At 41.6% G+C, this 15,167-nt stretch overlaps 2 protein-coding genes across 13 annotated transcripts in view; one reads left to right on the top strand and one right to left on the bottom strand.

The window, feature by feature from the left end:
• The window catches only part of LOC136428836 (heparan sulfate glucosamine 3-O-sulfotransferase 5-like), a 101,868-nt gene extending 94,315 nt beyond the window's left edge, over positions 1-7,553 (top strand). For 10 of the 11 annotated variants that reach the window (XM_066418618.1, XM_066418619.1, XM_066418621.1 and 7 more), the window contains one exon: positions 1,445-7,553. In XM_066418618.1, coding sequence (XP_066274715.1) covers positions 1,464-2,648 — 1,185 coding nt within the window. In that variant the 5' untranslated portion in view covers positions 1,445-1,463 and the 3' untranslated portion in view covers positions 2,649-7,553. Of the gene's footprint in view, positions 1-1,325; positions 1,341-1,444 lie in introns of those variants that run through there. The other variant, XR_010754664.1, reaches the window with a different exon arrangement.
• An 869-nt stretch (positions 7,554-8,422) lies between these two features.
• LOC136428821 (laminin subunit alpha-5-like) overlaps positions 8,423-15,167 on the bottom strand; it is a 95,186-nt gene continuing 88,441 nt past the window's right edge. For both annotated transcript variants that reach the window (XM_066418587.1, XM_066418588.1), the window contains 8 exons: positions 13,938-14,284; positions 13,349-13,487; positions 12,537-12,882; positions 11,822-11,978; positions 11,411-11,541; positions 10,817-10,910; positions 10,316-10,444; positions 8,423-9,966 (listed from right to left, as the gene is read on the bottom strand). In XM_066418587.1, coding sequence (XP_066274684.1) covers positions 9,821-9,966; positions 10,316-10,444; positions 10,817-10,910; positions 11,411-11,541; positions 11,822-11,978; positions 12,537-12,882; positions 13,349-13,487; positions 13,938-14,284 — 1,489 coding nt within the window. In that variant the 3' untranslated portion in view covers positions 8,423-9,820. The remainder of the gene's footprint in view (positions 9,967-10,315; positions 10,445-10,816; positions 10,911-11,410; positions 11,542-11,821; positions 11,979-12,536; positions 12,883-13,348; positions 13,488-13,937; positions 14,285-15,167) is intronic.

Genomic DNA, 15,167 nt, shown 5'->3' with positions numbered 1-15,167 from the left:
AAAATGGGACAAAATAGCAAGCCCTCCAAAAATGCTTGAAAAAACGTCAAAAACCAGCCGGAGCCATTTCTTTGCTTGGAGAGAATGCATGCACCTGTTTAAGCCGTTATGGGTTACGACTGTGGGGGGAAAGAAAGCCAAGTTTGTGCTGCATGTTTACAGAACTGTCATGGTTGTAACCCCGAATCCACCGCAGCGATACTAATCTGTACATGAACAGTCACCTGGCCGCTAATGACTCTGTGTATAAAAGAAGCCACCTGTCCTGGGAACTAATGTGTCCAATTAGTGCTGATTTGCCTTAGGCTGTTGCCATTGGTAGGATATGGTTATTATCAGGGGGGAACCATTTCGTGGTGTGGTATATAGAAAGTGGTACTGAAAACATGATAATAGATTCCAGAAAGTGCTAGATGTAAGCATCTGTTCACTCCAATGTTTGTATATTTTATGGTAAGTGCAATGCACTAGTATGATATTTATGGTATTCTCCGAGCAGAGGTTTTGGTCGGCTGGGGTAGTAGTGGCCGGGGTTTTTTAACATTGCCTCCCATAACCTCTGGGAGGCAATGTTAAAAAACCCCGGCCACTACTACCCCAGCTGACCAAAATCTCTGCTTCGAGAATATATTTATGGTGAGTTTAATGTTTACCAAATATATATCTTAATAGTCATGGTGAGATTATTATTATTTTCTTGGACAGGCATGGATCATTCCTGTTTAGAATACTACAATTTTTGTTTCGAGGATATTGGTAGAACCTTCAACATATGTACATGTACAGTGTGTAAACCGACTTTGACACACATTAGTTGCACACTTGAAGCAGGGGGGAAGTCAGTTCCCACAAACCTGACATTTCTCACGTAACCATTTGTCTTGGAGCCAGCCCCTCGGTCAATCAGTACCGGGGAACGGTCTAGGCCAAGTAGAAAGAAAGCAGAGACAGGGCCAGGCCAACTTGTGTATGGTACTTTGGCAGTGACCCCAATAGGTGGGAACAGGGGAGGGGCACCATGGAGGTAAATGGATCCCAGATCTGCCTCTGATGAGTGGAAACATTAGCAGTGCGGCTGGACCACCCTCGCTGCGTAAGGCCGGCCGGCCAACAACTCAACACCGGCTCAAACTTGTATCGAAAATATAAGCAAATGACGCATGTAGGGTAATGTCTCGTGCTGAAACAATTTCTCTCTTTCCCTTCTTGCAGGTCCGTACAGGTAAACACCGGCTCAAACTTGTATGGAAAATATAAGCAAATGACGGCATGTTGGGTTACGAATGTCTCACGCTGAAACAATTTCTATCTTTGTGTTTCTGCAGGTCCGTACAGTTCTATCCTGGCTGTCTCAAACTTGTATGGAAAATATAAGCAAATGACTGCATGTTGGGTTACGAATGTCTAATGCTGAAACATTTTCTCTCTTTTTGCGTTTCTGCAGGTCCGTACAGTTCTAGTGGATGTCTGATGGGTTGACACGCATGCCTCCCTCGCGGATGCTTCCGTCTCGTGTCCTTGGCATTCCGTGCCCCTCGGTATCCCTGCTACCTCTGGAGAAGAAGTCTTCCACGTTGGAGTCTAAATCTGAGACGTGCAATGTCATGAGCGTGAAAAAGAAGGCGTTCTTCCTCACCATCCTGGGAAGTACCTTCCTCATCGTCCTTCTGGGCTACATGGGGCACATCGGCGCCAGCATGTGCTTCACCGCGGAGCCGCGCCACACCAACTCCAGTCCCACGTCTTCAGCGTCCACCACCCGGGCGGTCGGTTGCACCACGGCGCACGGCAGAGGTAGTGACGGCGGTGCCGTCATCATCAACGCTGAGGGCTGGAGCGAAGACGGCATGTTGCACCTCAAAAGGACCAAAAAGCGCCTTCCCAAGGCGATCATCGTCGGCGTGCGCAAGGCAGGGACGCGAGCTCTCCTCGAGATGCTCAACCTCCACCCCAAAATCGCCAAAGCTTCCTCGGAGGTTCACTACTTTGACATCGTCGAGAACTACGAGAAAGGACTCGACTGGTACCGGCACCAGATGCCGTATTCCTACCCCGACCAAATCACCATCGAGAAGAGCCCCGCCTACTTCATCACAGAGGAGACGCCGCAGAGAATATACCAGATGAACAACACCATGAAGCTACTGCTCATCGTCCGGGACCCCACCGAGAGGGCCATCTCCGACTACACGCAGATCTATTCCCACAAACAGGAGAAGAACAAGAACTACGACAGGTTCGAGGATCTGGCTCTGGACCCCGAGACCAAGGAGGTCAACACGCACTACAAGGCAATAAGGACTAGCGTGTACCACAGGCACATGGCCCAGTGGTTGAAATACTTCCCACTAGAACAGATCTGTGTGGTGGACGGAGACAAGCTGGTGAAGGACCCGCTGCCGGAGTTGCAGCGGGTCGAGACGTTTCTAGGGTTGGAGAGATACCTGTCCAACAAAAACTTGTACTACAACGCCTCGAGAGGCTTCTACTGTTTGCGGAACGACACGATGAACAAGTGTTTGAGTGACAGTAAAGGGCGACAGCACCCTGACGTCGATCCCAAGGTCGTTGCCAAACTGCACCATTACTTCCGCCAGCACAACAAAATGTTTTACCAAATGGTCCAAAGGGAGTTTGACTGGCCTTAAGTTGCACCCACCCAAAGGTATTACGCACCAAAAGGTATTGGGTATACATATAGCAATTGTCTGTTGTCACAATACTTAGCACTTCTTACCATCCTGACCTCATTTAGGACAATGGCCGATCCCGTGTCGTAGGGTTTGATTCCATGATTGGCAGAAATGAAAACACAGAAAGGAAAACAAACTTGCAAAGACAACAACAAACATGTTTGTTTGAAACAATTGTTTTTGTTTACTCTTACATGTGAACCACAACATTGGCTCAGTTCATCGAAGTTTTTTAAAAAAAACATTAGGGTGCTCAATTTCTGCCAATCTGGTCACACACACACACACACACACATAACAGGGTTTCATCTCACCGAACTGGAAATACATGTAGCTGCTTATTTGTGTGCAGCAGATTCAAGCCTCTGTCCCAAAATGAGGTGATGACCAACTATATCCAGCTTCAATGGGAAAGACCCCTTACAACAAGTCTACTGGTTGGCTAGTAGTTAAAACATTTTCTGGTAACTTATTTGATTTCACAATTATTTGTGTCCAATTAGAAATCTGCTATAATTGTAAACATCTTTGGGTGATATTCTCAAATTCAAAGACAAAAGCTATTTGATTGCAACATTCTCCTTAACATGTGTATACAAACAGAACAGTACAACCTTTTTACATACCTCATATATGAAGAAGACAAACTTCATTTGAATACAGTACTTTTAAATTATTTTCACATTGAATTATTCCATCAGAATCATTCAGATACTTTTCCAACAACAGCAAAGAACTGTTACCACGGAAACAAACAAAGTCATACATTTATTATTTACATCTTTAATACCTCACATAGAAAAAGTTGATTTTATACCACTCTGATTTGTTTTAGTTTTTATGATGCCTTGAAAGAATGGACTTAAACTCCGCTTTGCTGGCAGGGCTGACTGAATGTTTACAGGCAGTGAGACGTGTCAACAAGGTAGGACAGTGCACTGTGTACTTCAGCATTAGGTTTTTAAAGCCGGTAAAAAAATTCTTATTACCGACTATGAGAACATTGGGTGGATATTGGGGGTTCACATGAATGTGTATATTCCAGTCCATATGAGTTCCGTATTGACGATTTTTGTTGTTGTTTTATAGGTAAAGTTTGCTGGGGAAAAGTTTTTTCACTTTACCGAACTGTTCATGCTATCGAAGTGAAAAGAAACTACTTCTTTGGCTGCAAACTTAACCTAAGACAAAAAAATGTCAATATGGAACTCATCTGGACTCACATATACACACTTGTGTGAACCTTTCTTACCAGGCTTGTACCTGATATCACTGTGAAAAAAGGAGGATGAGTAGCATTTCTACCCGGTGAAAAACAGCAACCCCTTTTAAACATTGTTTGGGGTTGAACAATCAAAGACATGGTCGCTTTTTCCACTGGTGCTTCAGATAAATGTATCAGCAATAGAACAAACAGGGTCTGTACAAACGTTCAACGCCAGCTCCTCGCAGACTGCATTATAGAATTGCATCAAATTACAATTATCACCAAAATGTATACATCTTCCTTTGCCGTGCTCACCTTAATTTATTTCACCTTGCCTTGATGTTTTGAAGCTGAGTTTACTGTATTTATTACCAGTTTTTGTCTATCACTTTTCACATAAGACTTTTCACAGTTCTTTTTAGTGCTTTTGACACTATGTCTTGGAACAATGCTACATCATCCTTCTTATATTACAGTACAGGGACTATGGCATGATGGCAAAATTACTTACCTTCCATACCTATCTGAATGTACCCATTTGGGAATAAGCCTAACTTATACAGTCCGTAGTAAGTACCGGAGACTCATCTCAGACATTACTCTTCTCAAACATTACAGTGGAAATTTAGGAATACTTCTCATGGGTTCAAAAATACCTGTGAAGCTACCGTTACCCTTAACACATAGTTGTCACTCGTGGGGTCCAAACGTAAGTTATAATGGCATAGATATGCAGACGTCCTGTCCTGTCAAAGTTGTCGCTTTCTTGGCAATGCCAGCTCAGTACCACTAATGTGAGATATCTATTTATTCAAACCAAAGGTAAAGTTACGGTCATTTGTGAAACACCAAATGCTTGTAACTTTTACCTGTACAGTTTACTCAAGCGGTCCTTTCTAAAACAAAAAGGATATTGCACCCTGCTGTACATTTAAACATAGTAACCTTGAAAATTGGCAACTATGTACATGTGCTTGTGTTGGCGTGTACACATTTTGTTTGACACTTTCAAATGACTATTGAACGATGACTACTTCAGCAGCGCCACTATACTGTTGTGACATGAACTGCAGCTTCTGTGTATCCAATGCACATAGTGTAAAAGGCGAGAGATGTTATTCCTTCACTCCTGTGGTTCATGCCACCAGGATGGGTCCTGCGGAGAATGGATTGCAATGCTTACTTCAGGGAAGCATTCTGATTGGTCAGGAAGAGATGAAGAAGCGATCTGATTGGTCAGTCTGCAGCATTTGTTAACCTTTCCTAGTCGATCGACTAGGAAACGATCCCAGTGCCATGTATTGAGACTACTTTTAGTGCCATGCACTTACCGGGGCGGAGGGCTACATTAGCCGTTTCCGCTCCCTTATCTGTACTGTGTACATCTTTTGCATGTGAGTTGAATGTAGTAGAATGGATATTTCTGTATTCGAGACGAGAGTGACTGTGAATATGAATGTTTCTATGATGATGATGAAGAATCTAAAGACGTTAAGATTTGTCCAGCATTTTTGCCCGGCAAGTGTACTCCTGAACAAAGATTTTCTGTATATTGCGACTGATTGTGCGAAGCGTTCTGTGATGATATGAAGTGCTAGCTGTGCACTCTTTGGGTACTAAGCCCTGTATAGAATAATATATCTAACCCTCCCAAAGTCCAGCGCTGATTAGAATTAGGCTTTATGATCAGCACATGATCCTGCGACTGTGTGAGGGTTAATATGTTTTGGGGATTATACATTTTGTTCAGAAAACATTCCATCCCCTAGAGTGATTATAAGGCAACACCTGCCCTGTTCTAGAGCATTTTAGCTAACTTGAAATGTTAGTATTGTACTTACTTCTTAGCATATTATATGTTCTTCAAGAGAATTACGCTGTAAAAAGGAAGGTAGTGTACAATTGTCAAATAAGTTATATGGTAGTTTCAATAATAGCTGTTATACATGTATATTTCTTATAATTGTTTATGTACAAATGTATGGCTGATTTTCCTTACCTCTTCTGTGCTTGTGTTTGAAAGATAATTTGTTCATCTCATTGTAAGTTCTGTTCATTCAGAAGAGTACTGGATGGTACAACACAAACAGTTGAGTGTAGTTATGCAGACAGCGATAACAATTTTCATATCTGAACAGGATTATCGAACAAAGCCTGATCCATTTTGTTAAAGGGGGCTAATACTTTTTTAAGCATACTGCAGTATGATAAATATCCAATGTCCAGTTCTTACTTGTGAAAACGCTAATCTATGATGGACTATTTAATGTAGAATAAGTGAGAACTGGACTTTGGGGTATATTTAACATACTGCAGTATGCGTGAGTTTTGGCCCCTTTAAGTTTCTTGTAAAAAGGACACAAACAGAACAGTTGTACGTAGTTGATGAGTATTGACTGGATGATGAATTGAATTCTTGTTGTGGAAGTGCTTCTCTGATGCCTGCATATGATTCATATTGAATTTGACACGTTATGTTGTACACCATATGTTCATGTTGAATTCTGTTTTTAATATGTACTTAATGTTGGTTCACTTCCTGACTGCAGCCATTTGTTTCCTAGTGGTAGATATTGTTTGCCTCTACCAGGCTCCTCAAGTGGCTGGAAAAATAATAGAAATAGGCTGAATAGACAGTCAACAAGCCAGAGGAGTCAGCTGAACTGTACTCCTAGGCCAGCTAACTCCTCTGGAATGCTATCTGTCTATTTGGCCTATTTCTACTATTTTTCCAGTCACCTGTGGAGCCTGGTAACGGTAGAGGCTGGTAGATTGTGTGGGTTGGTAGGTACGTGAAGGCAGTTTCTAACACTCTTGAAAACATGTTCTCACTTCTCTTTGACTATATACAAGTGACAGGTCTATATAGTCTCTGTTCCAGCTGTTTTCTTTTTCAAGTTAACGTTTTCTTATTACCTATTTGTCTTCTCGGCCAGTGATAAGAAAGAAAAAGTCAATAAGAAAACCTTAACTTGAAAAAGAAAACAGCTGGAAGGAGTCTCAATTGAAGCTAACAGGTCTTAAGGAAAGACAAGACACATTATCAATCAGAAAGTTAAAAAAGGTTGTCTTTCTTCACCTCGAGACAGGGCTGGAGTTCTTCCAATGTCAATAGACATGACCTTGCACAAACCAAAGTCGTGATGAGCTGTCCTACTGCCACAACCCACACGTTTTAGGATGTACCCACCATGTGTATTAGACAATTCTGGCTCATTCTGTGAGTTCCAAGTGTGAATGTGGCGCTGTAATATTACTGGCTTTGTACATTGTGCGGAAATCTATATTTTTGTATATTGTATATGAAACTTAAATCAATGAGAAAAAAAAAATGCAGCCTTCTCGTCAGGTTGGTTGGTAACTGCTCGAAATTTATCCGTGTAGACGACAGGACTTATCGGCTGAGGAAAGTTGATAATGTAATGATGTACATGCCCTGAGTATTAGTAATGTTAACCCCTCACTGCCCCCACATTTTTGTACCGTCTAAACTGGAAGCCAAAATCTGATGATTTCCTGCTGGTTCTGTTGTTGTGATGTGTCCTCATGTTCTGTTGTTCCAGAGGTAACAACTATATTCCTTCCAGCCAGTGTTACTTGATGCGTCAAAGTTATTGAAAATAAAATTGAAAATTTAATGTATTTCCAGGAAACACTGTGTTTGTTGTTATTGTTTTGTTTTTTGCTGTGTCTGGATGTTTGTGGTATTGTGTCCGAAGTTAGGCACGGAAGGGGATTGAGTGAGTGAGAGTGTGTGTTCAAAGTTATGTGAATGCAGTAGAGTGACAGGATATGAATGGGAGGGTGGTGTCACTGCAAAGGTCAGTGCAAAAGTGACAGGATGTAGAGTTCAGAGGCAGTAGAACTACATGTCATTTTTCAGAAATGACATTCCAGGTCATGGGGTCAATGGAAGATACTACTAATTCATGAGGGAGGTATTGTCTGTGTTTTTACAGTCGATGTACTTTTGATATGCTAATCACATTCATCTGGAGTGACAGGAAGTGATCAATGGATGTACAACATATGATGTAATGTTAATCGAAACCATATTTGAATAATTGATGAAGTCCATTTACACTTGACATGAGCAACTCTAAATATTTCATTGAGGCTTGAGATCTTCAAGCTCTTGTTTTGTTTAAAATTAAAAGTATACTTTTATTCTGGGACTGTCCTTGGTACTGAAATGTCACCTGACGCAGAATCTGGTCTGTCCTTTCTTCCATAATCTGAGTCAACATTGTCTGCCCTACACTGCACGAAATGGCCTCGTATCCCGGCGGATACATACAGGGATTCCTCCGGAAATATTCCAGATATCGGTGCGAATTTAGTCGGATCCATTAGTTACGTAGGATCCGCCTGTATCCGCCAAAAATACAGAAAAATCCCTGTACGTATCCGCCAAGATACAAGGCGTGCAGTGCTATGTTTACAGAAACAACATCCAGTGTCTTCCATTTGCAGGGTGACAAGGCACGTAAAGATCACAAAATATAAGAGAAAACAAAGACTGTTATGGCTGAAGAGATTTTATTTCTGATGAATATGATACAGTCTTCCTCTTCGAGCCACAGCAAATTTTGTTGTTATACTCAACCCAAGGCATGATTGCATACATGTACATGTTACTCTAGACTACATAGATGATGTTACATGATTTGTTAGTCTGCCAAACACATTTCCCTAGAGCCCCACCCAGTTGAGTTGTTTTTTCTAGTATTCCACTTTAACATTTGAATCTTGTTAGTATGTCTATTATTGCACAATTCTAAAGGAACCAAAAGGCATAGATACACAATCTCTTTTTAAAAGTCTTAAACAAAAATTTTACATCCCATACACTAACTCGGACATAAATCTGTCTGATTCTTGAGTAGATAGTTCAATGCTAGTTCCTTACTGTCTGTTGCTAAAACAAGTTAATTGTAAACTGTGTGTGATGCAAAGTGTTTTTCACACAGGCATGAAAAAAGGTTTTGAGTATCATGTAAGAATGATAATATTATGCGACCATAGCCCCTGACTCACAAGATGAGGATGGGTTTAGATGAAGCTTAAGAGTGTAAGTACAAAATGTAGGCAGCAATATATATTTCCTTGTGCCTGCCATTAAAGTTACCAGTTGATTTCAAAAGTGAACTGGCAACTAACAGCCGAGGATACATTGTCATATATTTCAGCTAAGTAGCTAAAGTTCCCCACAGTATGGTCAATACAATGTAAGACAACCAGAATTTAGACACTTTTGAAAATGTAATGTGACATGAAAGTCTCACTGACAACTAAGGAGCATACCTTACATAATGCTATTTCTATATTACATACGCGTAGTGGCCATGTATTTAGTCATGTTCTAATTGATACAGCAAGCAGAGCAGCAATGACCCAAGCCAGTGTTTCAAACTTTTTAATACCTTATACTGTGGTACATAGTCCTACGTATACCATCAATTATTTTATGCAGAAATTCCTATGTTTCCAGACCTACCCCACACATTTCTTGGACTTATCAGAATTTCCATACAGTACATGTACACACACATGTGACTCCTGATTGTGAGTTAGCAGTAGACAGAAAGACAATTCAAAGTTGACATCAATGAAGGTTAGACAGCCAGGTAGTAAGATACGCAAAAAAACAGTTACTCAAGCAACTGGATATGATTTTGGAAACAGCCAGATGTTTCAAGTAGCATCCACTACTTTTTGTCAGTGACACTGAATGATGTCTGGGTCTGACCATTTCCAAAATCATGTCCAGTTGCTTGAGTAACTGTTTTTTGGTGAACTAAAAAGTTTATTGTATGTGTGCAGCAAGAATAGTTTTTGCCTTACATTATGTGGATTTCATCTTAAACTGCATGCTGCAAGTGTATAGTAAATGCATTTTATTAGATCTTTGAGGGTCTTGTTAGTTGGTTGGGCAAGTGTCGATGATGACTCCGCCAGAGAATCTTGCAGCTTTGCGGAAGTCCTGGCCGATGTCATTGACCTTGAGGTTGCGCATGCAGCCGACATACGTCTCCTTGACGACCAGGTCATGTGACTTCATGTCATCTGTAAGAGGGAGGAGATTCTGTCACAACTGGAACCTTTGCAGGTAAATGGTTTACTCAAAATGATTTGGATATATCATTGTAATGGTTAAAGCCATTACTTACAAGTTACGACTGAAGATTTCAATTACTGAAAATGGCATGAATCAAAATTTAAACTTTTTTCCCCGTAGATCAAAAATTGCTATCTTCGAAACTACATATTATGTAATACATTGACTTCTACATCTAAATCTGATTTTATTTCCTTAATTGCTGACAAGATAACATTTATTTTGGGGAGCTACATTCAGTCTAGATAGGAACATACTGCAGTAGTAGCAGCAGGCAAACAAGCTAACTGTCCATACCTGGCACACCGCCCAGATAGAGCGGGTCGAATGTGTCAGCGCTGGTGTCTCCGCCGTCGCCGACTCGAGCAGGCGGGTAGACGTCCTTCTCATCCACCTTCATCATCAGCACGTTCTTCGCTTTAGTCACTGTTGGGAAAATGTCGGCAGCAAATTGAAGGTAAGTTTTTTATGTTCATTTCTTATTACCTTTAATCATCATCATTCAGTCCCATAGCTGAGTAGCTGTAGGGGCAGCACATGTAAAGGCACCTTTAAAGTAGTACTACATCTTTCCTGTACCTGTATAGTATACAGTATCATTTGGTGTGCAGAAGCACCTGTACACGAGTACCAAACGTTGACTTACTCTGAAGTACGGATTGGGTATAACTGAGACCCTGTTGTCCCTTGTACAGTTTTACTCTTAACCATGAAAAGGTTGATGTAACAAGATTTAGCTTAGCTGATGATTAAAACAACGAAAGTTTGAATGGCTTGAACGTCCCAAACAGTACCTACCTTCAAGCTTGTGCCATTGCCCATCACACAACTCGTGTCTGTCGTTGGGCTTGATCTTGAAGACGCCGCCACCGTTCTGGACATGAGCCTCCACCTGAGATAGGCAACAAGTCATTATTACATCATGGTTGCATCTGTATATTGTGATATTGTCCTATTCAACACAAGATAAGAGAAACAAAATGATAGTTGTGGTGGCGCCATGTTTGATAACATTGAAGTAAGTGCAAACTTATACATGAATTTCTGTAATTCAAGCAGCATTTAGCTAAGGACTTTAAGTTGAAAAGGACAAAAATGCTATTATAATAACAGTCTTTACTGCTACTACTTCTCAATGAATTCAATTTTTTTGTAGTCACTACATGAGTAATACATGTAAAACTATCTCCTTTGAACAGTACTCTAGTGTTAGTGTAAATATAGATACGTGTGTTATTATGTTTAGTAATGTAATGTATTTGTTGTAATTAGGACTCCAGGAAATAGAGAAGTATCATGTACTGTCACTAATGGAGACCATTCAAATAAAGAAATAAAACAAATAGGGAGAAGACAGTTGTCAAGACAGTCATGACGTAAGCGTTAACTTACGGTTCCGTTGATGAGCTGTATGAGGAAGAAGTCTCCCCGCTGGCTCATGACGGCCATCAGCACTCCCGAGGTGGTTCTTGGGCGGATCTCCATGGTTACCTCGATATCCATCCCCACCCGGAACTCCTCATCTGCACACGGAAACCAACAACGAGGGTCAGTACAGATGTTTCTTGTACTAGCTGTAGTCTTTATCTGTATCTCTGTATAGCTGGATAGGTACAACTGCTTTTTGGTGTAACATGCCAAACTGACAAAAAGAAGGCCTGACAAAATAAAAAGCCCGATAAAAACATCTAAAAAAGACACCAAAATCAAGCCGGAGTGGAACCTCTGCTTGCATGGCGAGTACTATTCGAAAATAAGATCAGGAGGATATTTGGAACTGAAAAAAATTACTAAATCACTCACCTACGACAAGGAATCCTCCATCGGCGGTGAAGAACGTGCCCACCTCCCCACTCTGGTAGCACACCCCTACGCTGTAGGACCGGGTGGGCGCACCCCACGGCTGGTCGTTCATACGTAGGTCTCGGATACAACCGTCGAAACTACGCTTGGCAGCATCCTAGGCAGGGAACATCACCGTGACTATCATTGTGGATTATCACATGCCCAGATGGCATCGACCAATCAGAAGCCTCCATTGCCCACAATAAGTGGTCTGTTATGAGGCCATAACACACCACTTATTGACGTCATGTCATAACACAACCATTGCATTTTGTAGAGGGGGTATCTTTTTGATGAATCTTTTTCTTAACCTTGTTTAAAATACCTTTATTGTCTTAAAATTTCCAAAAATGTCCTTAGAATACATGAAGAATATGCTCACTCGGTGGTTTTATTCGGTGGTTATAGCACATGACCAGGCGTTATGACACCATATACACCTCGAGGTGGGTCATTAACTCTTAATTGTAAACATTCATCCCCCATAGTAAAAGGCTCTGGTGCAGTTGAAGCCTTCAAGTTGGTAGATGTTATACCTTACTGCCATCTCGTGTCTGTGATTACATACTTTTAGAAGTATGTTATCAGTATGATGTTTAGCAGTAATAATTTAACTGTACACATGATATGGTCTAAGTCACAAAATGACAAAGTCAGTCTGTTTGACACTAACCGGAAGCTTCTTTGCCGTGTCCATGGACGGCAGGCCTCCCACGTAGTACGGCTCTGCCGCATCGATGAAAGTCGAGTTTCCTGGCGACTGTCCCTCCTTCAGCTGCAGCCCGTCCACGGTAAGCGTGCCCCGTTGCAAGGCGCGGGAGAACACCACTCTATGCCACTGCCCATCGTTGAACTTTGTGCGGCTCTTGAGCTTGAGCTTCCCCGTGCCACAGTTGAACATGTAGATGAGGTTGCCGTTGGTGAGGAAGAGGGTGACGAAGTTGGCCTCAAGGTCGTCAGCCATGAAGAAGAGAAGGCCGCTCTTGTCAAAGGTCTTGAACTCCAAGGAGAAGCTGTACCTGTGGAAACAAATATAGAGACAAGTCGATGAAGGTTTGGCATCTAGGTAATGATATATGCCAAAAAATTGAGCAAGTTACTCAAGCAACTGGATATGGTTCTGGAATCGGTCAGACATTTTAGGACTACCTTTCGTCAGTGACTCTGAGCAAGATCTGTTGAAAAGCAGGTTTTTAACCACAAATTATGAATTGAAAATGAAAAATTGAAATTGCTACCTGAAACATCTGACTGTCTGAAGATTTTAATATCTGCAGATTATTTGAAACAATTTCAAGATTGTTTAAACAATCTCAAGATTGTTTAACAAAATCTTAAGATTTTTACAAATAATCTTAAGATTGTTTCAAACAATCTCATTACAAGATTGTTCTGAGTCTCAAGATTTTTTCAATGTTACCTTAAATTCATGTTCGGACTTCCTTTAATATTGATTAGTACAACAATATCCCCTGATCAACATACCTGATCCTGAAGGAGTTTGGCAGCTGGTTATACTCCATCCTGCTCGTCGAGGTCACACCGAACTGGAAGGCGTCTGCAGCGTCGCCCAGCTCAGGCCGCAGCTTGAGTGCACAGGACGGCTCGGGCACCAGCTTGGGTCCTGGCGGAGAGAGATACTGGGTCATTACTTGATCTTTTTCATTAGCGTCTACCTGGTTTTAGAGGCAGCTGGAAAGAGACATTGGCCAAATAGACAGATAACATGCCAGAGGAGTTAGTCACCAGCTTTGAGCCTGTTTGAGAGAGATACTGGGTCATTACTTGGTCTTTTTCATCAGCCTCTACCAGGCTCAAGAGGCGGCTAGAAAGAGTAGACTTAGGCCAAATAGACAGAATTTTTATAGACCAATTTTTATAGACCAATATTATAGATCTAGACTATCACATCAGAGCCAGGTAGTACTTTAAAGTCAGACCAATACACCTTGAATCCTACTTTTGATCTAAGCTTGATCTCTATTTCAGCACCGGAGTGGTTAAAACAGGAAATATTTAGCTCTTTAACACAGAGAGATCTGCACGAAACACGTGAGAACTTAAAGCTTCCAACCTTTAGTGACAGGCTTTTGTGAGGTGGGTCTTTTCTCCGGCTGTCTTGTAGTTAGAGTTTTCTCGGGCTGTCGTGTGGATGGAGCCTTGTCCGGCTGTCGCGTGGACGGTGTGACAGCAGTAGTTGTTTTCTGCTCAGGAGCAGCAGTGGTAGTTTTCGCTGCAGAAGTAGACAAGGGAGCAGGTGCAGGTACTGTCGTCCTCACCGGTTCGTCTGTGTCAACGATGGCAGACGGCCGCGGGCGAGAGGTGGGCATCGGCGGTTCCTCCACAAAACATCCGGCAAGGGACACTTCATACAGCTCCAAGGCATTAGAGTAGTCCTCAATGTCAGTCACAATGCCTTCCCTAGAGGGATAAGTGGACATTTAGATATGCAGGGATGTTTGACAAGCTTGACTATTATTGATGTTTTCTCTGAGTAGTCAAGAATGATTAATCTATTTTTCAGACATGGCAGACATTTAACGTTCATTAGTACGCAGATATGGCATAGCATGACAAGAACCCGTCACCTTTAACAACCCTGAGAAAAGAAACATGCATCTGACTGTGTCTCAAAGGCTGGGGTCTTCAACTTACTAAGGAGACAGAGAGAGTCATAAGACCCTCAGCCTTTGCGACACAGGGGAAACACAAACACTGAAGCGAGCAGAAGCAGCCAAACATTACCGTAAAAACATGGAAGTCCTTGTAGTAAACGGATAGAGAAAAAAGCAGGTAAAGTGTTGTTAGCCTTCATAGGGAAAGTCTGTTCATGAGAATACAAGGCATGTGCAATACTCTTATCATCAGTTACATCACATTGCATCACACAAAATATGCTTTTAAGGGCAAAAGATGCTATTGACATGATCTTGCAGTACAACAAAGTTTAGTTAAAAGACTGTAGCCTTTCTAAGACAATAGGTTACCCCTGTACATTGTATAATGTGGAACAAGAAGATTTTTTTCCATGCATGTGTTCATGCATGGTGTCAGTGTCAGCAGGCACGAGTGTGTTAGTCCATACACAACATAACAACTTATGTAGCCAAGTTGACCACCAAAAAAAGCCATTAGCTCAGCTGAAATACACACATCAGCATCATATAGTGATTGCAAAATTGTTGAACAGTTTTTAACTGGAATCCACCCTTTTTAAGACACCTATGAATAAGGCAGCTGACAATTGTCATGTGGGAAGAAAAAGGCTCTTTCCATGGCTTTTACCTTCCAGCATTTAATTTGA

Source organism: Branchiostoma lanceolatum, chromosome 2 (genome assembly GCF_035083965.1).
Source record: "Branchiostoma lanceolatum isolate klBraLanc5 chromosome 2, klBraLanc5.hap2, whole genome shotgun sequence".
In the NCBI taxonomy this organism is placed as follows: Eukaryota; Metazoa; Chordata; class Leptocardii; order Amphioxiformes; family Branchiostomatidae; genus Branchiostoma; species Branchiostoma lanceolatum.
The sequence above is the reverse complement of the archived record's forward strand: the minus strand, read 5'-3'. Positions and strand labels throughout refer to the sequence as shown.